The sequence below is a fragment of the Centruroides sculpturatus genome, unplaced genomic scaffold (genome assembly GCF_000671375.1).
Source record: "Centruroides sculpturatus isolate CEXI.00-Female unplaced genomic scaffold, Cexi_2.0 scaffold503, whole genome shotgun sequence".
NCBI classification, from domain to species: Eukaryota; Metazoa; Arthropoda; class Arachnida; order Scorpiones; family Buthidae; genus Centruroides; species Centruroides sculpturatus.
Window position 1 is genome coordinate 486136 of NW_019384729.1, and position 17031 is coordinate 503166.

General features: G+C 29.1%; 1 protein-coding gene across 1 annotated transcript; it reads right to left on the reverse strand.

Moving 5' to 3' along the window:
• Window positions 1–741: 741 nt before the first annotated feature.
• LOC111628174 lies at window positions 742–10116 on the reverse strand. The gene is made up of 6 exons (XM_023371916.1): window positions 10103–10116; window positions 8597–8754; window positions 6684–6753; window positions 5970–6164; window positions 1528–1641; window positions 742–1450 (listed from the first exon to the last, which is right to left on the reverse strand). The coding sequence occupies exons 2-6, from the start codon at window positions 8735–8737 to the stop codon at window positions 1416–1418; spliced, it is 555 nt and encodes a 184-aa protein (XP_023227684.1). The 5' UTR covers window positions 8738–8754; window positions 10103–10116; the 3' UTR covers window positions 742–1415.
• Window positions 10117–17031: the final 6915 nt, after the last annotated feature.

A 17031-nucleotide genomic window follows, 5' to 3' on the forward strand; every position in this document is an offset into this window, starting at 1 on the left:
AGTTGCCGATCTTGCCCCTATACCCGGGGCAACTTCGTCAATTTCTCTCTTCTTGTAAAGTTGTAATTATTTTAATTATTTTTATTTCCAAACTGATTTTAACCAGTTCTATAGTAAGGTAACATTCCAATAGACAATATGCAAAGCTTTTTTTTCAGTTTACAGCAGTATTTATTACACAAAATTTAAGTAAAGCTTAACATGCCGATCTTGCCCCGATCTCCCCTATATATTATGTATACTTGTGGCCCAAAACTCCATGACTTCTTCCAATGCGGCCCAGAGTAACGAAAAGGTTGGACACCCCTGTTCTAAATTAAATACATAGAAGGCCGCAAAAAATTCGATCAACATCTGATGAAAAGTAGAAATTACTATATCGTCTCCAAAATTTGTGACAGGAACGATATTTAACTGTGAAATAATTTCAAATTCATGTTCGTTGGAAAATTCTTTTTTAAAATCTTTTTCGAGAACAAAATGTTTATCGTTAATTAGATTTTCGAATATTATTTTCCCCAATCGCAATAACAGTTTCTCGCTTTCCATGAATGGTGATTTCTTTCGGCAAATAATTATAACCGTATTTTGACCAATATCTATGAATTTGCATTTCAATTATTTTGATATATAAAGTCGTTATTGTTACATTAAATTCTTCCTCGTGTTTATGAATACTGCATAAAATATTCATCATTTGTGGGCATATTGTTAAATCTTCCAGAAAGACCAAGTTATATATTTCTTTCATCCTTTTCCCTTTCTCCACATCGTCAGCAAACACTTATTCCACGTAACTTATCTGATCTTCTTGCTTCAAACCAATCAAAGAAAAATGCCAATCTAATTTAATTCTGATTGTTTTTGAAACCTTTTCGTTACTTGTTAAGACGACCGTCATTTTCGGTGAAGGATTATTTATTGATGACCGTAGAAAATCTAAGAACAATTGCTTCTTAACCATGTTATCGTATTCATCTAACAGAATGAGAAAGTTTAATTTCGATTTCACGATGGCGTTAATTGAATTTTCATCTCTAGTTCCTAAAATGGTTTCTGTAATGGCCTCAGTAATCGTTCTGTTCCCTAATTCTCGTAACTGAATGACAATTAATATGTCGTATCGTGACAAGTGATGAAGACTCTTTCTTGTAGACCAATCGTATGCCAATCTTCTAACCAATGTTGTTTTACCAAAAAATGGTTTTCCAGTTACCAGTATAAATTGCTTTTGACTAGAAATTCTTTTAATGGTAAATATTTGTTCTAATAAAGATATTTCATTTCTTAAAGAATTTTCCCACTATTCTTCGATACTTTTAAATTATTAACATAGTTTTCGAAAGGAATGCCGTAAGAACTGTCATACGAAAGATTATGACGCTCAAACGAATTGATTTCTCCATATTTCTTTTTTAACTTACTTGTTTTTTTTTCAGAGGATCCCTGTCTAAATAATAATATAAAAATAGAATAATAAAAATGATAATAATGTATGCGTTAATATAGAAAGTTTTAAAATCTTACCACTTATATATCCATTATAATATATTAAAAATCCAAAACAAGAAGCGATAGCAATCGCTAGTAGTAACAGGATGTCAATTATATTTAGGTTGAAGGAAGATTGTCCAATTGTTTCTGAAATATTTGATATATTTATAAGAATAATTAAATTTTAATTATAATCACATAAATCCTAAAAATTTCTACATTTCACTATTTATATTTTATCAAAAGTACGAAGTTAGTGAGGACAAACTGAAAAAGATGTAATTATTTCGTTTTTCATCAAATTCATGAAAAATGAGATATTGTACACAACTATCTAATATGCATAATACAGATAAAATTAAAGCAAGAAAACCATAAAACAGAGCTAGAAAGAACTACATTAGAATGTAATGTGAAATCATACCAACTAGTGAAGATGAAACACAAGACAGGTGAATTACAATAGGTCATTACTAATCTATCAGTAATCTATTATCGATTCAGTATTTACAAAATATAATAAACGTTATTTTTCATTTATAAAAGGAAATAATAATTGTATTTATCGTTGCAAGAAAATTTTTGTTTTGTGTTTTATTAAAGGAATACGTTTATTTTTAAATCACTGTTTATCGTAAAGTAACAATTTTCTTTTTTAATGTAAAGAATTTATTTTATTATTATTATTTTTTTTTAATTTTCTTGTAATTATATTAAAAATAGTTCAATAATTTGAAACCTTATTGGTTATAAAATGAAATTTGGGATGTTTAATACAAGAATTTTTCATTTCACAACCTCAAACTTTTAGAACTGATTGTACAGTAATAGGATAATTAAAGATTTCAATTTTAGTACAGAAATTTTATTAGCAGAATATAATGTATGTAGATAAAAGGTATGAATATATAGAACACATTATTTATACGCATAAATCATAACAGAATATAATTACAATTGTACAAAATACTTCCTTTAAGTCAGTACATATATCTACAGTTATCATCACAGAATTATTAAGGAAAAGTAGTGTAATGATTGGTAATTCCGCTCACTCCAGGTATCGCGAAAGAGAATAAATTGCAAACGCGTGATATTGTTACCTATCAAAGCTATGTTCCCAGTAAAAAAAAAATGACCGCTTTCAGAATCAATGTTCGTATTTCGTTGTAGTCCTATTTTTACGTTAATTTTTAAAAAACTAAATACAATATTTCATCTGAAAGCAAGTACACCGTTATTTTTAAATTGTTAATTCTAAATATTATGTATATAAACTGCATATATTTAGCTCTGCATTCGTAATTTTGTGTGTGTGTGTGTGCGTGTGCGTGTGTGTGTTACGCCAACTACGAATCATCTGAATTTAGTTTCAAGAAGAGTTTCCGTCATACTAAATTCTTTGTTATACTTAAGTTTATTTTTGACGACAAAGAAATTATTAAATAACAACTCAAAAGACTGATATACCGCAGTTTGGTGGTGAAGACTTAGATAATTTGTTTCCTTGGAAGGAGATATGGAAGAAGAAATATGCTGTAACAGTATTTGTAGAGAATTTGGAAATAACAATGAAATTTGTTTCTGATGCATAATGTGTAGAGATTGATTTTATAACGATTGCAATGGTGTGGACAACACAAATAGCTACAAATGTGAATACTGTTGTACTAAAATCACGAGTCGAAACAAGTGTCATTACCCTACTATGTCGAATATTATCATTTAATATGTAGTATTCTACATTAAATAATAAAATATTTTATTATTTACAATACATTGCAACAAATTGTTCACTATACTTTAATGTTATCTTTCTTTAATAAATATTTCTTTAAATTTAAGTATGTTCTATCAGTTCTCCCTTAAGTGAGTGACATTACCTAGTTTTCCACAACTTTAACCTCTGTTTATTTGAGAATTTTGAAATCTGTCATGAAAATAATTATCAATTAATAACCAAAATAATAACATTTTGTAACTTTTCCCTATTATTTCTAGGCTACACCTTATATTTATATTATGAACACATCTTTAATAAATGTTTTATACCTTCATGATAGGTCGTTTCTGAAAATATTTTAATTGTTGCTATTGTGCAAAAAACAACAAACAAGACTGATACGATAATAAAATCATTAATTCGAGAAATGCCTGGTTTGGATAATGTAATCGAACATTCTCCATTCTTCGAAATCTTTTCCTCATTTTCTATCTCTCCATCTTCACTATCAATTTGTTTCCTCTCTAATATTAAAATATAATACTTAAAATTATAAATAAATATAATTATACTAAATTAATTTTTTTTAGTTTTTAATAATTAAGTTTATATTCTCTGAATTTTAACTTCTGTTCATCAGTAAACACATAATATTGATTTTTTATTTGACTTTTAAAGTTTTTAACTACAACTGAATTTAAAAGAAAATTTTAAAACATCGTTACTGAAGTAATTATATATAATTTCATTTAACAAAATGTTATAACTATAGCAATGTGATATACAGTCGACCCCCTATAACACTGTCGATTATTCCGTTTTATATGAATTCCATGCTGTACGAGTCACTTAGATTTTACAAATACGTGAGCCGTTCACAGCCCGGCACAGGTATTTGTAAAATCTAAGTGACTCGTACAGCATGGAATTCATATAAAACGGAATAATCGACAGTGTTATAGGGGGTCGACTGTATATCACATTGCTATAGTTATAACATTTTGTTAAATGAAATTATATATAATTACTTCAGTAACGATGTTTTAAAATTTTCTTTTAAATTCAGTTGTAGTTAAAAACTTTAAAAGTCAAATAAAAAATCAATATTATGTGTTTACTGATGAACAGAAGTTAAAATTCAGAGAATATAAACTTAATTATTAAAAACTAAAAAAAATTAATTTAGTATAATTATATTTATTTATAATTTTAAGTATTATATTTTAATATTAGAGAGGAAACAAATTGATAGTGAAGATGGAGAGATAGAAAATGAGGAAAAGATTTCGAAGAATGGAGAATGTTCGATTACATTATCCAAACCAGGCATTTCTCGAATTAATGATTTTATTATCGTATCAGTCTTGTTTGTTGTTTTTTGCACAATAGCAACAATTAAAATATTTTCAGAAACNAAAATAGTTCAATAATTTGAAACCTTATTGGTTATAAAATGAAATTTGGGATGTTTAATACAAGAATTTTTCATTTCACAACCTCAAACTTTTAGAACTGATTGTACAGTAATAGGATAATTAAAGATTTCAATTTTAGTACAGAAATTTTATTAGCAGAATATAATGTATGCAGATAAAAGGTATGAATATATAGAACACATTATTTATACGCATAAATCATAACAGAATATAATTACAATTGTACAAAATACTTCCTTTAAGTCAGTACATATATCTACAGTTATCATCACAGAATTATTAAGGAAAAGTAGTGTAATGATTGGTAATTCCGCTCACTCCAGGTATCGCGAAAGAGAATAAATTGCAAACGCGTGATATTGTTACCTATCAAAGCTATGTTCCCAGTAAAAAAAAAAATGACCGCTTTCAGAATCAATGTTCGTATTTCGTTGTAGTCCTATTTTTACGTTAATTTTTAAAAAACTAAATACAATATTTCATCTGAAAGCAAGTACACCGTTATTTTTAAATTGTTAATTCTAAATATTATGTATATAAACTGCATATATTTAGCTCTGCATTCGTAATTTTGTGTGTGTGTGTGTGCGTGTGCGTGTGTGTGTTACGCCAACTACGAATCATCTGAATTTAGTTTCAAGAAGAGTTTCCGTCATACTAAATTCTTTGTTATACTTAAGTTTATTTTTGACGACAAAGAAATTATTAAATAACAACTCAAAAGACTGATATACCGCAGTTTGGTGGTGAAGACTTAGATAATTTGTTTCCTTGGAAGGAGATATGGAAGAAGAAATATGCTGTAACAGTATTTGTAGAGAATTTGGAAATAACAATGAAATTTGTTTCTGATGCATAATGTGTAGAGATTGATTTTATAACGATTGCAATGGTGTGGACAACACAAATAGCTACAAATGTGAATACTGTTGTACTAAAATCACGAGTCGAAACAAGTGTCATTACCCTACTATGTCGAATATTATCATTTAATATGTAGTATTCTACATTAAATAATAAAATATTTTATTATTTACAATACATTGCAACAAATTGTTCACTATACTTTAATGTTATCTTTCTTTAATAAATATTTCTTTAAATTTAAGTATGTTCTATCAGTTCTCCCTTAAGTGAGTGACATTACCTAGTTTTCCACAACTTTAACCTCTGTTTATTTGAGAATTTTGAAATCTGTCATGAAAATAATTATCAATTAATAACCAAAATAATAACATTTTGTAACTTTTCCCTATTATTTCTAGGCTACACCTTATATTTATATTATGAACACATCTTTAATAAATGTTTTATACCTTCATGATAGGTCGTTTCTGAAAATATTTTAATTGTTGCTATTGTGCAAAAAACAACAAACAAGACTGATACGATAATAAAATCATTAATTCGAGAAATGCCTGGTTTGGATAATGTAATCGAACATTCTCCATTCTTCGAAATCTTTTCCTCATTTTCTATCTCTCCATCTTCACTATCAATTTGTTTCCTCTCTAATATTAAAATATAATACTTAAAATTATAAATAAATATAATTATACTAAATTAATTTTTTTTAGTTTTTAATAATTAAGTTTATATTCTCTGAATTTTAACTTCTGTTCATCAGTAAACACATAATATTGATTTTTTATTTGACTTTTAAAGTTTTTAACTACAACTGAATTTAAAAGAAAATTTTAAAACATCGTTACTGAAGTAATTATATATAATTTCATTTAACAAAATGTTATAACTATAGCAATGTGATATACAGTCGACCCCCTATAACACTGTCGATTATTCCGTTTTATATGAATTCCATGCTGTACGAGTCACTTAGATTTTACAAATACGTGAGCCGTTCACAGCCCGGCACAGGTATTTGTAAAATCTAAGTGACTCGTACAGCATGGAATTCATATAAAACGGAATAATCGACAGTGTTATAGAGGGGTCGACTGTACATAAAAATATATTTTGCATAAGTGATAAAGAATCTAACACATTGTTAATACGATTATAAAGTTTACCTGACTTTGGAAGATTTTCATTCGTTAAATCTAAGCTTTGACACGAGACAGACTTCAATATATTCTCCATCTGTTCGAATTAATTCATTAAAATAAATAAATTTAAATTACCTGAAAAAATCTAAGGAGACAAACAAAATATATTTTAAGCAAACCAAAACATAAGGAACATACAGGGCTGGATTTACGCAATAACAAAGCAAGCGTATGAATGGAAATGCTTTTTCCTCAACAAAAAACTATAGGCCTATAAAAACTAGTCTTGTGACTAAAGATTGCATTTTACACTGCTAAAAAAAGTTTCCAAATTTTCAAATGTATATTATCTGAGTTTACATAAAAGAATATCTTTATGTAAAAAAGATTGTCCAACGTCCACGTATGTTAGCGGCAGATACTGTACTTAATCTTAACACGAAATTCTAAATCGTTGCGTTTTACGACCGTCTTTAATTAATTCTGAATTCTTAGCAAAAAGTTTTTGCTTGGCAAATTCACCTAACTTTTCTCATACTAAAGAAAAACAGTTTCCACTGCTTTTCTTTTTGAAGATGTTTCCTTTCTAATTCGGTGATTGCATCAACAACGAATTTGTGTCAATATACAGCATACAGTCTTCCCGAAAACTACGTTCTTAATAATTTGACCAACTGCAGTAGAATCAGAATCTTCTACATTCAGAGTAAGTTATTTTCCCAAAATTTTCGTAATAAATCAGCCCTCATCCATGTTTCTCACCTTGTGATGTTCGGATCAGGTGATAGGGGAAATTGTGTTATTTCATGGTACACAGCGATTCTTGATAATGTTTTCATTAAAAAATTTTTTCATTTCTGAAATAAACATGTTTTGATTTAAGACATTCTGATTTACACACCAAATGAAGGGCGTGTACTATGCATGAAATGTAATTTAAGTTGATAAATATTAATTTTAAATTCCCGAAAGCTGAGAGCATATAAGGTGTTTGGTCTGTTAGGACAGGACAGTATTTAATGCCATTTTCCCACAGCTTTAAGCACTCCTCATTAAATGCTGCATTACATGGACAGCTTCACATTTTTTGCAGCTTGTATGTCTTTAAGAGTATTGCTTCCGCCGATTTGCCTGTTAGTTGTGGCTAATAAAATATTCAAAATCGTTTCATATCATCCGTTGTTTCGTCCTTGAGAAACAAAACTGGGTTAAATTGAAAACTATCTTTTATCTTACTGATTGTTTTTGCGTATAGCCTACAAGTTGAACTTGGATAGATGATCTTACTCGTTAGATGGATCGCAGAAGACAAGAAAGAGTGGTACGCTTGAATACGGCTTGTGTGCATATCAATCGTATCAAAAATAAGTAATATTTTTTAATGAAACTCGTTGTATACTGTCATCATATTTTTAGGAAAATATATTCATATTCTGGATATCTTTTGAAAATTTCAGACCAACAAACTTAGTCTGCGGACTCTAGTTTCAGAAACACTGTATCGTTGATTTGTAGAATATTATCATTAGTTAATCCTTTATCAGAATAAATACAATAAATATATTTATTTTATTATCATCATATTACTATATAAAATTAATAAACATATCATATTTTTAGTTTAAGTTAACATTTAAACTTTTATTATTATAAATATTAATATTTCATTTTTCATCTCTCCTTCGTTTCCTTAGTAATCTTACAGTATTCACAGCTAATTGTTTAAATTCAGTTTTGGAAGGTTCTTCTGAATGTCGATTTGCATGTAATCAGCAGCTCATTGAGAATACTATAGAAACTGTTCTACTAGAATCTTCCTTTTGCCTAGAACCACGTTAAGATTCTCTTAACACTTCTTTAGGAATATAGGAATAGCATCCTCAAACAAGTTTTAACAAAATCTATATTGCTAATAATAATAATAAAGTTAACCTTACCAAATTTGTTTCGAAATCATTTGCGATTGCTTCCATTTGTGTTGCACAAATTTCCAATAGAGATGTGGAAGTTTCCTTTTGTATCATGGAATCTTCTGTTTCCAGTACATTTTCTTTGTTTTCGAATTTTTTAACCTTCATCTTTCTAAAACTTAACTCTGTTATTAATTTTCAGTACTAAATGAAAGAAAATATTTCGGTTTATATCATCTAGAAACTTCGTTTATTTATCTATTAATTTAGTTAGTTAAAATTTTTAAACGGAATGCTATATCAAATAATTTGGCAATTTTTCTAATTGAAAAATACAGTCGACCCCCCATAACACTGTTGATTATACTGTTTTATATGAATTCCATGTTGTACGAGTCACTTAGATTTTACAAATACGTGTGCCAGTTTGTAAATGGCTCACGTATTTGTAAAATCTAAGTGACTCGTACAACATGGAATTCATATAAAACGGAATAATCAACAGTGTTACAGGAGGATCGACTGTAACAAATCGAAAGTATAGCTTTTAAGAGTAAAAATCATTTTACCTTTTCTAGAGCCGTTATATGCAAAATTTTTCTATATTTCTCTTCTTGATATTTTTCTCCAAACAAGATGTTTTCTCTGATAGTTGCGTTGAACACCCAAGCTTCTTGAGAAGCGTAAGCGATCTTTCCTTTCACGGACACTATACCGGAAGTAATTGGAATCTCTCCCAACAGGGACATTAGTAAAGACGTCTGACAAAATTAATATCATTTCGTTATTGGTACCGATATGTTTTGCATAAATAATATGACATTTTACATTAACATTTTAAAAGTNAATACAGTAGAGCGTCGTTTATCCGAAAGTCGGTTATCCGAAAGAATTCCAGTTGGCAAATTTAAATTTTCGCTAGTGCTGTGGCGCTGCAATCTTTGGCTACGTCTTGCGCTACTCAAATATTTTACGTTTTTGATACTAAATTAACTTCTGAAGTATAACTTTTTATTGTTTTTATATTTTTCAATATATTTATTTTGTTTGTACAAAATAAAGAAATAATTTTTAACGATACAATAGCCACGATTATTATTTTAAAAAGTTTACGTTAGGCTTAACATCGACGAAAATTCAACGCAAAGCGACACGCAACGGAGAAAAATTTCAGGATGGGATAGGTTAATGTATTTTTTCGTACATAATCGGTTATCCGAAAAATAAGTTATCAAATTCCCAATTGATTCGGATAAACGACGCTCTACTGTACTTCAATCAACATTTCTTAGTATTAAAAAGAATTAAGTATTGTTAAAAGCAAATTTAAAATAATTCGTTTCACCCGTTATAATTTTATTTATGTTGAAAGATAAAACATTTTTAAAATGAAATTATAGCAATACGATTTTTAATATCTATATTTACAGTATTTACATTTTAGATTTATAAGTAGATGCTTATATTTTTACTGTTATATGAATTTTAAATTTATAATTCATAAATAATTATTTAATATGATTTATTTCTTACCTGTTTTATGAAACAATTAACTTTCACACCTTATTTTATATGACAGAAAAACAACTTTCATTCTAACTTCTCTCTCTATCAGCTGTAATAAGTAATTTTTGACTTTGAACCGTAATTTCATCAACACGTATTGCAACCACGTGTTGTTGCCTAGTGCAATCTTTCTTTTCCAACTATCATTGGCTTTCTGTCATATGACGTGAAACGAATTATCTTTAAATAATATATAATCATTATAAAATTACAAATGAAACTTGCATGACTAATTTTTAGGTTTTGTTTCTAATTTAAAAAATTTTTAAACATAGTTATAAATAGTATACAGAATAAGTTAATATAATACGTATTTATAATATTCCAAATATATTGTCCGCATCTCGTGGATTTAATTAATTTGGATTACAATAAGTTTTTTTATGTTATAGCTGTGAATTATTTCTATAGTTAGATAACAAATATCAATGATTCCTATGTTTAATGCTGCACTTGAGCATTATCACAGTGAGTAAAGTTCATTCGTCGTTTCGGTCGGATGTATTTTCGGTGTCGTCACTTTCTTCTCTTTCTTCGTCCCTTTCTTCTTCAATTTCACTTTCATCGCTTTTTTCTCTATCGTGGTTTTCTTGTGTAGTTTATTTCAATGAGAATTTTCGTATCGTTGATGTACTTCTCTAATGCGGTGAATAAAGTTTTGTTGTTCACAAGGTCCATGTCTTTAGGTGGCAAATTGAAGCCCGCCATGAGGCACTTTTGTATAAAGTTGTCTCTTTCTTTGTTGAATTTGGGGCACTCAAATAGGTAGTGAAATACATTGTCTTCATGGCTGGTATCCACTTCACAATATTGGTTGTTGGTACAAGTAAGTTAAGACTTAAAGTTTCCGTGTGCCGTTAGACATTGAGTCACACCAAATGATAGCTTAAAGTGTTTATTTTGAAATCTGTCTTTTATCTTTGGAAAAAAATTTGTGGCAATGTCTTCCTGTAGAGGACGTATTCCACTCTTCTTGCCATAGTTCTTCTGTAATGTTTTTTATATTCTTTTTTATTTGTGTTATTGGTATTCTTTTGTAGGCTATTGGAATGTTGATACTGGCAGCTCCCTTAGCCAGTTTGTCGGCTTTTTCGTTCCATTGATGTCCTGTATGTCCTGGAACCCAGTTGTAAGTGATTTTAATTTTTTCGCTAACTTCTTCGGAGATGTTGATGAGTTCATGTGTGAGCCTGTTTTTTCTATTCTTGTTTTCCAGGATATGTAGTGTTGCTCTACTGTCAGTGTAAATATTCAATTGTTTGCTTGGACGATTGTTCCTTTTATTGATGTATGTGAGAGCTTTATAAACCGCATACATTTCTGCTTGCATCGTAGTGCAATAGTTTGCAATCTTCATAGAAGCCTGGTATTGAGTTCTATTGTTTTCATCTATGATGATTATTCCGCTACCTACATCTGATGGTGTTTTCGAACCGTCAGTATTATTTTAAAACTCTTTTGTTTCGTGGTATTTTCTTGGTCATCCATATGAACTCTATATGGTTCTATTTCTGCTGGGTCACTCAGTGTTTTTGATTTGTCTATATTTTCTGTTTCATTTTCTATAATGGCTTCTATCATCTTTATGTCGTTTGGAAGTTTTCCTTTGTTAATTTCTGTTAATTTCTTCTTTGGTTTTTCTTTGTAAGTTTTCTTTTATTAGATTCCTTTCCTAGATGAGATATTTTGCTATGAATGCTGCCGGCTGGATAGCCTCTTTGTAGATCAGTCTTGTGTTTTTCGAACTCATATCCCAAGTATTTTTAATTATACAGTATGTTCTAATAAGTTTGCACGTTCTATCACTTTTTGTATGTTTCTTCTATGTGTATTTTGCAATTCATTTGTCTGTCAAAATATATTCCAAGGTATTATATAAGGAACATTTTTTTTTATATTTTTACCACCAATTTTTATTCCTATGGGTTTCTTCAGTTGATTTCGTTTATTTTTTCGGGTACATACTACCGCCCCGCATTTGTTAAAGTTGATAGGTTGTTTATAATTAATACTCCATTCATAAATTTCTTTAAGTATCTTACTTGCTTCGTCTCTAAGTCTATGACAGTTTTGGTTTGATATCATGAGAAGTGCGTCATCCGCGAATGCTTGGATTCTACTGTCGTCGGTGTCTGGAATTTTGTTTAGTAAACTGTCCATTTCTAAATTCCATAGTCCTGGCCCACTTCTAGACTCTTGTGGGCATCCTCTATTTATTTATTTGATGATAGTTGTGCTCTTGGAGTAGAATCCTACTTGTCGATTAGTCAAATAATCTTGAAAAATATCTTTGATGTTTTTTGGACACTTAATTTCATTTATATGTTTCATTATTCCTGGCCACCACATGTGGTCAAATGCCTTTTGAAAATCTATTTTTATTAAGATGACATGTTTTCCTTTCCCCCATGCTGTATTAACAAATTCTTTCGCTCTTGATGCTGCGTCTATTGTTGATACTCCCTGTCTAAAACCATATTGGTTTTCATTTCTTTATTTATTTTTGTATTAATGCCAGATAACTCTTTTAATAATGCGTCCATCTAATATTTTTCCCATTACTGGGAGTAAGCATATTGGTCTATATTCTTCTGATTTGTTGAGGTTTACGGTTTTAGATATAAATTTCACGTTCACCTTTTTCCACGCTGTTAGAAAGTATCCCAGTCTTAAACATTCGTTATATAAGTAAACTATAACAATGGAGATTCCTTTATATATTTCTTTGATCATTTCAGCAGTTATTTGATCAAGTCCTGGAATCTTTTTGTTCGCTAAAGTATTAATTGCTTTTTAAACTTCCAGGAATGTAAATAGCTTTGCAGATTCGTCTAAGGAGTTTTGCATAGCTTGTATTTTTGTTTCTCTGTGAACCTCCAAGTCTGTACTTGTGTTGTCTTCTGGAAAGTGATAATCTAATATTTTCTTTATATTGTTTTCTATATAATCGTCTGATCATCTTCTAGAATGATGGGTATATGAGTTTTGTTTCTTTTCTTAAATATAATTTCATAGGGTGTTGTCGATAAATCTTTTTTATTTAATTTGCTGCAAAATTCTCTCCACGCAGAGTTTGGGCTAAATGACAGCCGCGTTGGCCCTCAAAACGGTTACTGTCACTGTCTAAATGTTTTGGGAACACGTCGTGTCCGTAGGAACCCGCCTTTGTCCCACTAATGGGCATCATAGCCGCGTCGGCACTCCAAACGGTTGGTGTCACTGTCTAGGCGTTTTGGGGACGTGTCGCGTTTGTTGGACCCACCTCTAATTCACCAACTGGCAATTAAAGCCGGTCGGCTATTTAATCAATGAATAAATGTCGTGTGTAAATATATTTTTCGGTGTTTTGATTTTTTCCTGATTATATGGTGTTTTTTTTATTATTGCGTCACTTATGAGAATTATATTGTGTAAATTCGTTTTTCATGTTATATCACTCAGACTGGTATTTTCAATTGCGTTGTAATAGTATATGTATAGTTGTTTTGTATGATTGAACTTGTTTATGCATTTGTGGCCCCTTTGCCAAAATGGTATTTTTGATATGACAGCACTTGTGTGTCATGCTGTCTATCAAAAATGTGTTATTGTTTTCGTGATAATATATCAAATATAATTATTTTATATATCATAAATAATACAAGTTAAATTATACCTGTATTATCTAAAGAAGATAACAATTTTACATTGTATATCATTATTAATTTTATGTATTAAATTTAAGATATAAAACTGAATTAGAACTTATCTGAGATTGTGTTAATGTCTCGCTTAAATGTTAACTAAATTTTAATATTTTTCTATTAAATGTGTTGGTTTTTATTTAAACTGTTTTTACGTGTGTTATAAATACAATATATCAATTAAAAATTGAAGTTTGAATTTAAGTATATTCGTATATTTTAGAATTTTGCAACCGGATTATTTAGGCGAATAACTGCCGTAATATTCCTAAACGTAAGACCAGAAAACCTTAAAGGCAACCCGATAAGTTAGCTTTCAATATGAATATGGAAATACTGTCCTACTGAATGGATTATGCGCGTGCATTTGTTCTTATGGGCGGTCCAGAAGAGAATTAATATATTATCAATATCGCAGTAATAAATAAAATATTCTAGAATAAAACCTTAATCTTAAATACGAATTTTTACTCGCTAAATTTAAAATTTTTAAATGTAGAATGGAAATCCAGAATTAATTAAATAATAAAAGAGGAAGAATAGTTGGCTACTTTTGGCGATATCGTCGGAGATTTTTGAGTTCGTCTAAGGTGGAGGTGGCAACAATGTACCGATTTTATGGTTGTTTGACGGAGTTACTGTGGATACGTAATATTGTCAATAGTGTATATCACATGTGTTATTATGAAGTAAATTTACGTCAGTAATTAGTTTTTGCAGGAGTTATGTCTATTCAGTTGCTCATAAATATAAATATTAAGCTGGGAGAAATGCTAGAAATTATTTAATTGGTTGAAAAAAACTCAACCGAGATAACTTTGATGTTAAACAAACACAATATCTGAAAATATTGTAAACTTTCATGAAAAATCATGACTTTATGAATTCCTATAACATCAAAATCAGATGTTAAAGTGTTTCCTGAATTCAATTCAATATTTCCCTGTATATGACAGGAGAATTTTATACCCCCAATGTGGGTGTAAAAAAATGGGGAGAATATTTTCTGGGTAGTAATGGACATGAATTTTAGGAAATGATTGTTCGTTCATTTTACCTCTACCAAATATTATTATCATCTCATGTCATAAATTGTTCCTATTTATATTTTGTTCAAACTTTGTGAAAACAGTAATAATAATTCTGATAGTTAAGTTGAAGGGACATCACCATTAAATTAATGAAAATTTAAATCTAAAAATAGACATTTATATTTAATGTTCTATGGACAATTATTCAATTTTGATCGCTTATAAATCAAAAAATTTACATTGCCTGCGTTATTCGGGTTTATGTAATTCAACTTTTTCGAAAAATGTCAGGTATGGAGGGAAAAATAACTCTCAATTTCCAGAAAACTTTCTATTTCAAAATGGCGCCGGCGATACGAAATCGAACGAATTCGAATCGGTCGAATGTTACATTGCGTCACGTGACGAGTTTTACGTCAGATGAAATGCATTTTTTTTTTAAAAAAGGAAAGGTTTTTTGCAAATTTCTTTTCCTCGGATTTGGAAAAATATTTCTTAAATGTAAAACTTCGTTAAAAAGAAAATTTATTCAGATGTACGTAATAAAATCATCTTGCTGGCACAGAATAAAAAGTAATCTATATGTATAAAAATGAATGTGTGTGTATGTGTGTGTGTATCTGTCCTTCATGCATTACGACACCGTTTATCCGATTGCCATGAAACTTTGGAAAGTTTTTTAATACACACCCGCGAAGGTTTCTGGCATAGTACATTTATCCTACGATAGATGGCGCGCGTGTATACGGTCTATGTAAGAAGGTCAGGACACGCGTGACCTACTTCTTGAACCGCCATTTTGGGGTTTTTTGAGTCGCATGTTTTAAGCAAACTTGTACGAGCAGTCAGTTTTATACGATATTAATTAAACTAAAATTGCACAAATCCAGTGATTTCCAGTCAAAAATATAGTCTAATAATAATTTCGAATGATTATGCAACTCCAATTTTATGTAACGTTTTCATCAAATAGTTTAAAAGAAACAGCCATCCATATGATTTGCTGTCGTGATTGAAACTAATTAAATAGGTGCTAAAACGGATGCAATTACGTATATAGAAATTTCTTAAAGTGATGCAATAAAATTAAAAAAAAAATTAAAGTATAATAAAGAATATAGTAATATAATATAAATTTATAATTATTTCTTTAAAGCATGAATTTCAAAAGTATTATTAATAAACGTTGTTACCCAACTTCACTGGCTGTAACCGGTGTTCTTCTCCAATGCAGAGGACTTTGCAAACGTTTTCGAACCTAATGTGGTTCTTCTTCAGGCGCTATAAAATTCCCTATATGAATATGAATTTTCAGTCGAGAATTAACCGTTGAAGAAGAACCACATTAGGTTCGAAAACGTTTGCAGAGTCCTCTGCATAGGAGAAGAAAAACACCAGGTTACAGGCAGTAAAGTTGGGTAATTTATCTACTCCAGTGTTAAAATTTCTTTATAGTTTAATAAATGTTGTCAATGTAATGCTCATTTTATAATAAGTAATAGATGTGTAGATATATTTTAAATTTATAAATAGCTTTTAAAAAATTCCAAAAATAAAATTTTAAATTAAATTATTTGACAATAAACTGACAAATAATACTTGAATAGAATACAACGTATTCAAACAAAATATGAATATTTGTTGCCATAGCAAAATAATGCTAAAATTTTCTTTTTCCAATTAAGTAGTCAATTTTACTTTAAATAAAACAAAAAATATCAATTCAATGTTGTTTGTGCATAATTGTTTTGTTTACACGTTCTGCATTAATAATAAAATTTAAAGTTTACTACTAAAAACTACTGTAAAAATATTAAGTCTTTTGCATTATATTTGATATATTTAAATGTGAGAAAAACATTAAATCATTACACTTTAAATCCATACCAGAAATATGTATCAAATGCACAATTCGGCTAAATTATTTTTACTAGTACAAGTATTTTGAAAATGGATGTACGAACACAGAAACATTTTAAACGCATCTGATCTTTACATTTTTTCTCTCCAGAAAAAACAATTTATGTTATTCAATTAAAATCTGTTTTTAAATGTTTAGGATAAAAGATATGAATGATCAGTGGCAAATAATTATTGAAATGCAAACGAAAAAAATAAATATAAATAAAATCAATTAAATATTATGGAATCTCTAGATTATAAGAATTATAGACCAATTGCT

Coding starts and splice junctions, on each gene's coding strand:
- LOC111628174 (XM_023371916.1), bottom strand. CDS start 8,737: ATGAAGGTTAAAAAATTCGAAAACAAAGAAAATGTACTGGAAACAGAA. Junction 6,165..6,683: donor TGAAAATCTTCCAAAGTCAG/GTAAACTTTATA, acceptor TTTTAATATTAG/AGAGGAAACAAATTGATAGT. Junction 1,451..1,527: donor TTATAATGGATATATAAGTG/GTAAGATTTTAA, acceptor ATTATTATTTAG/ACAGGGATCCTCTGAAAAAA.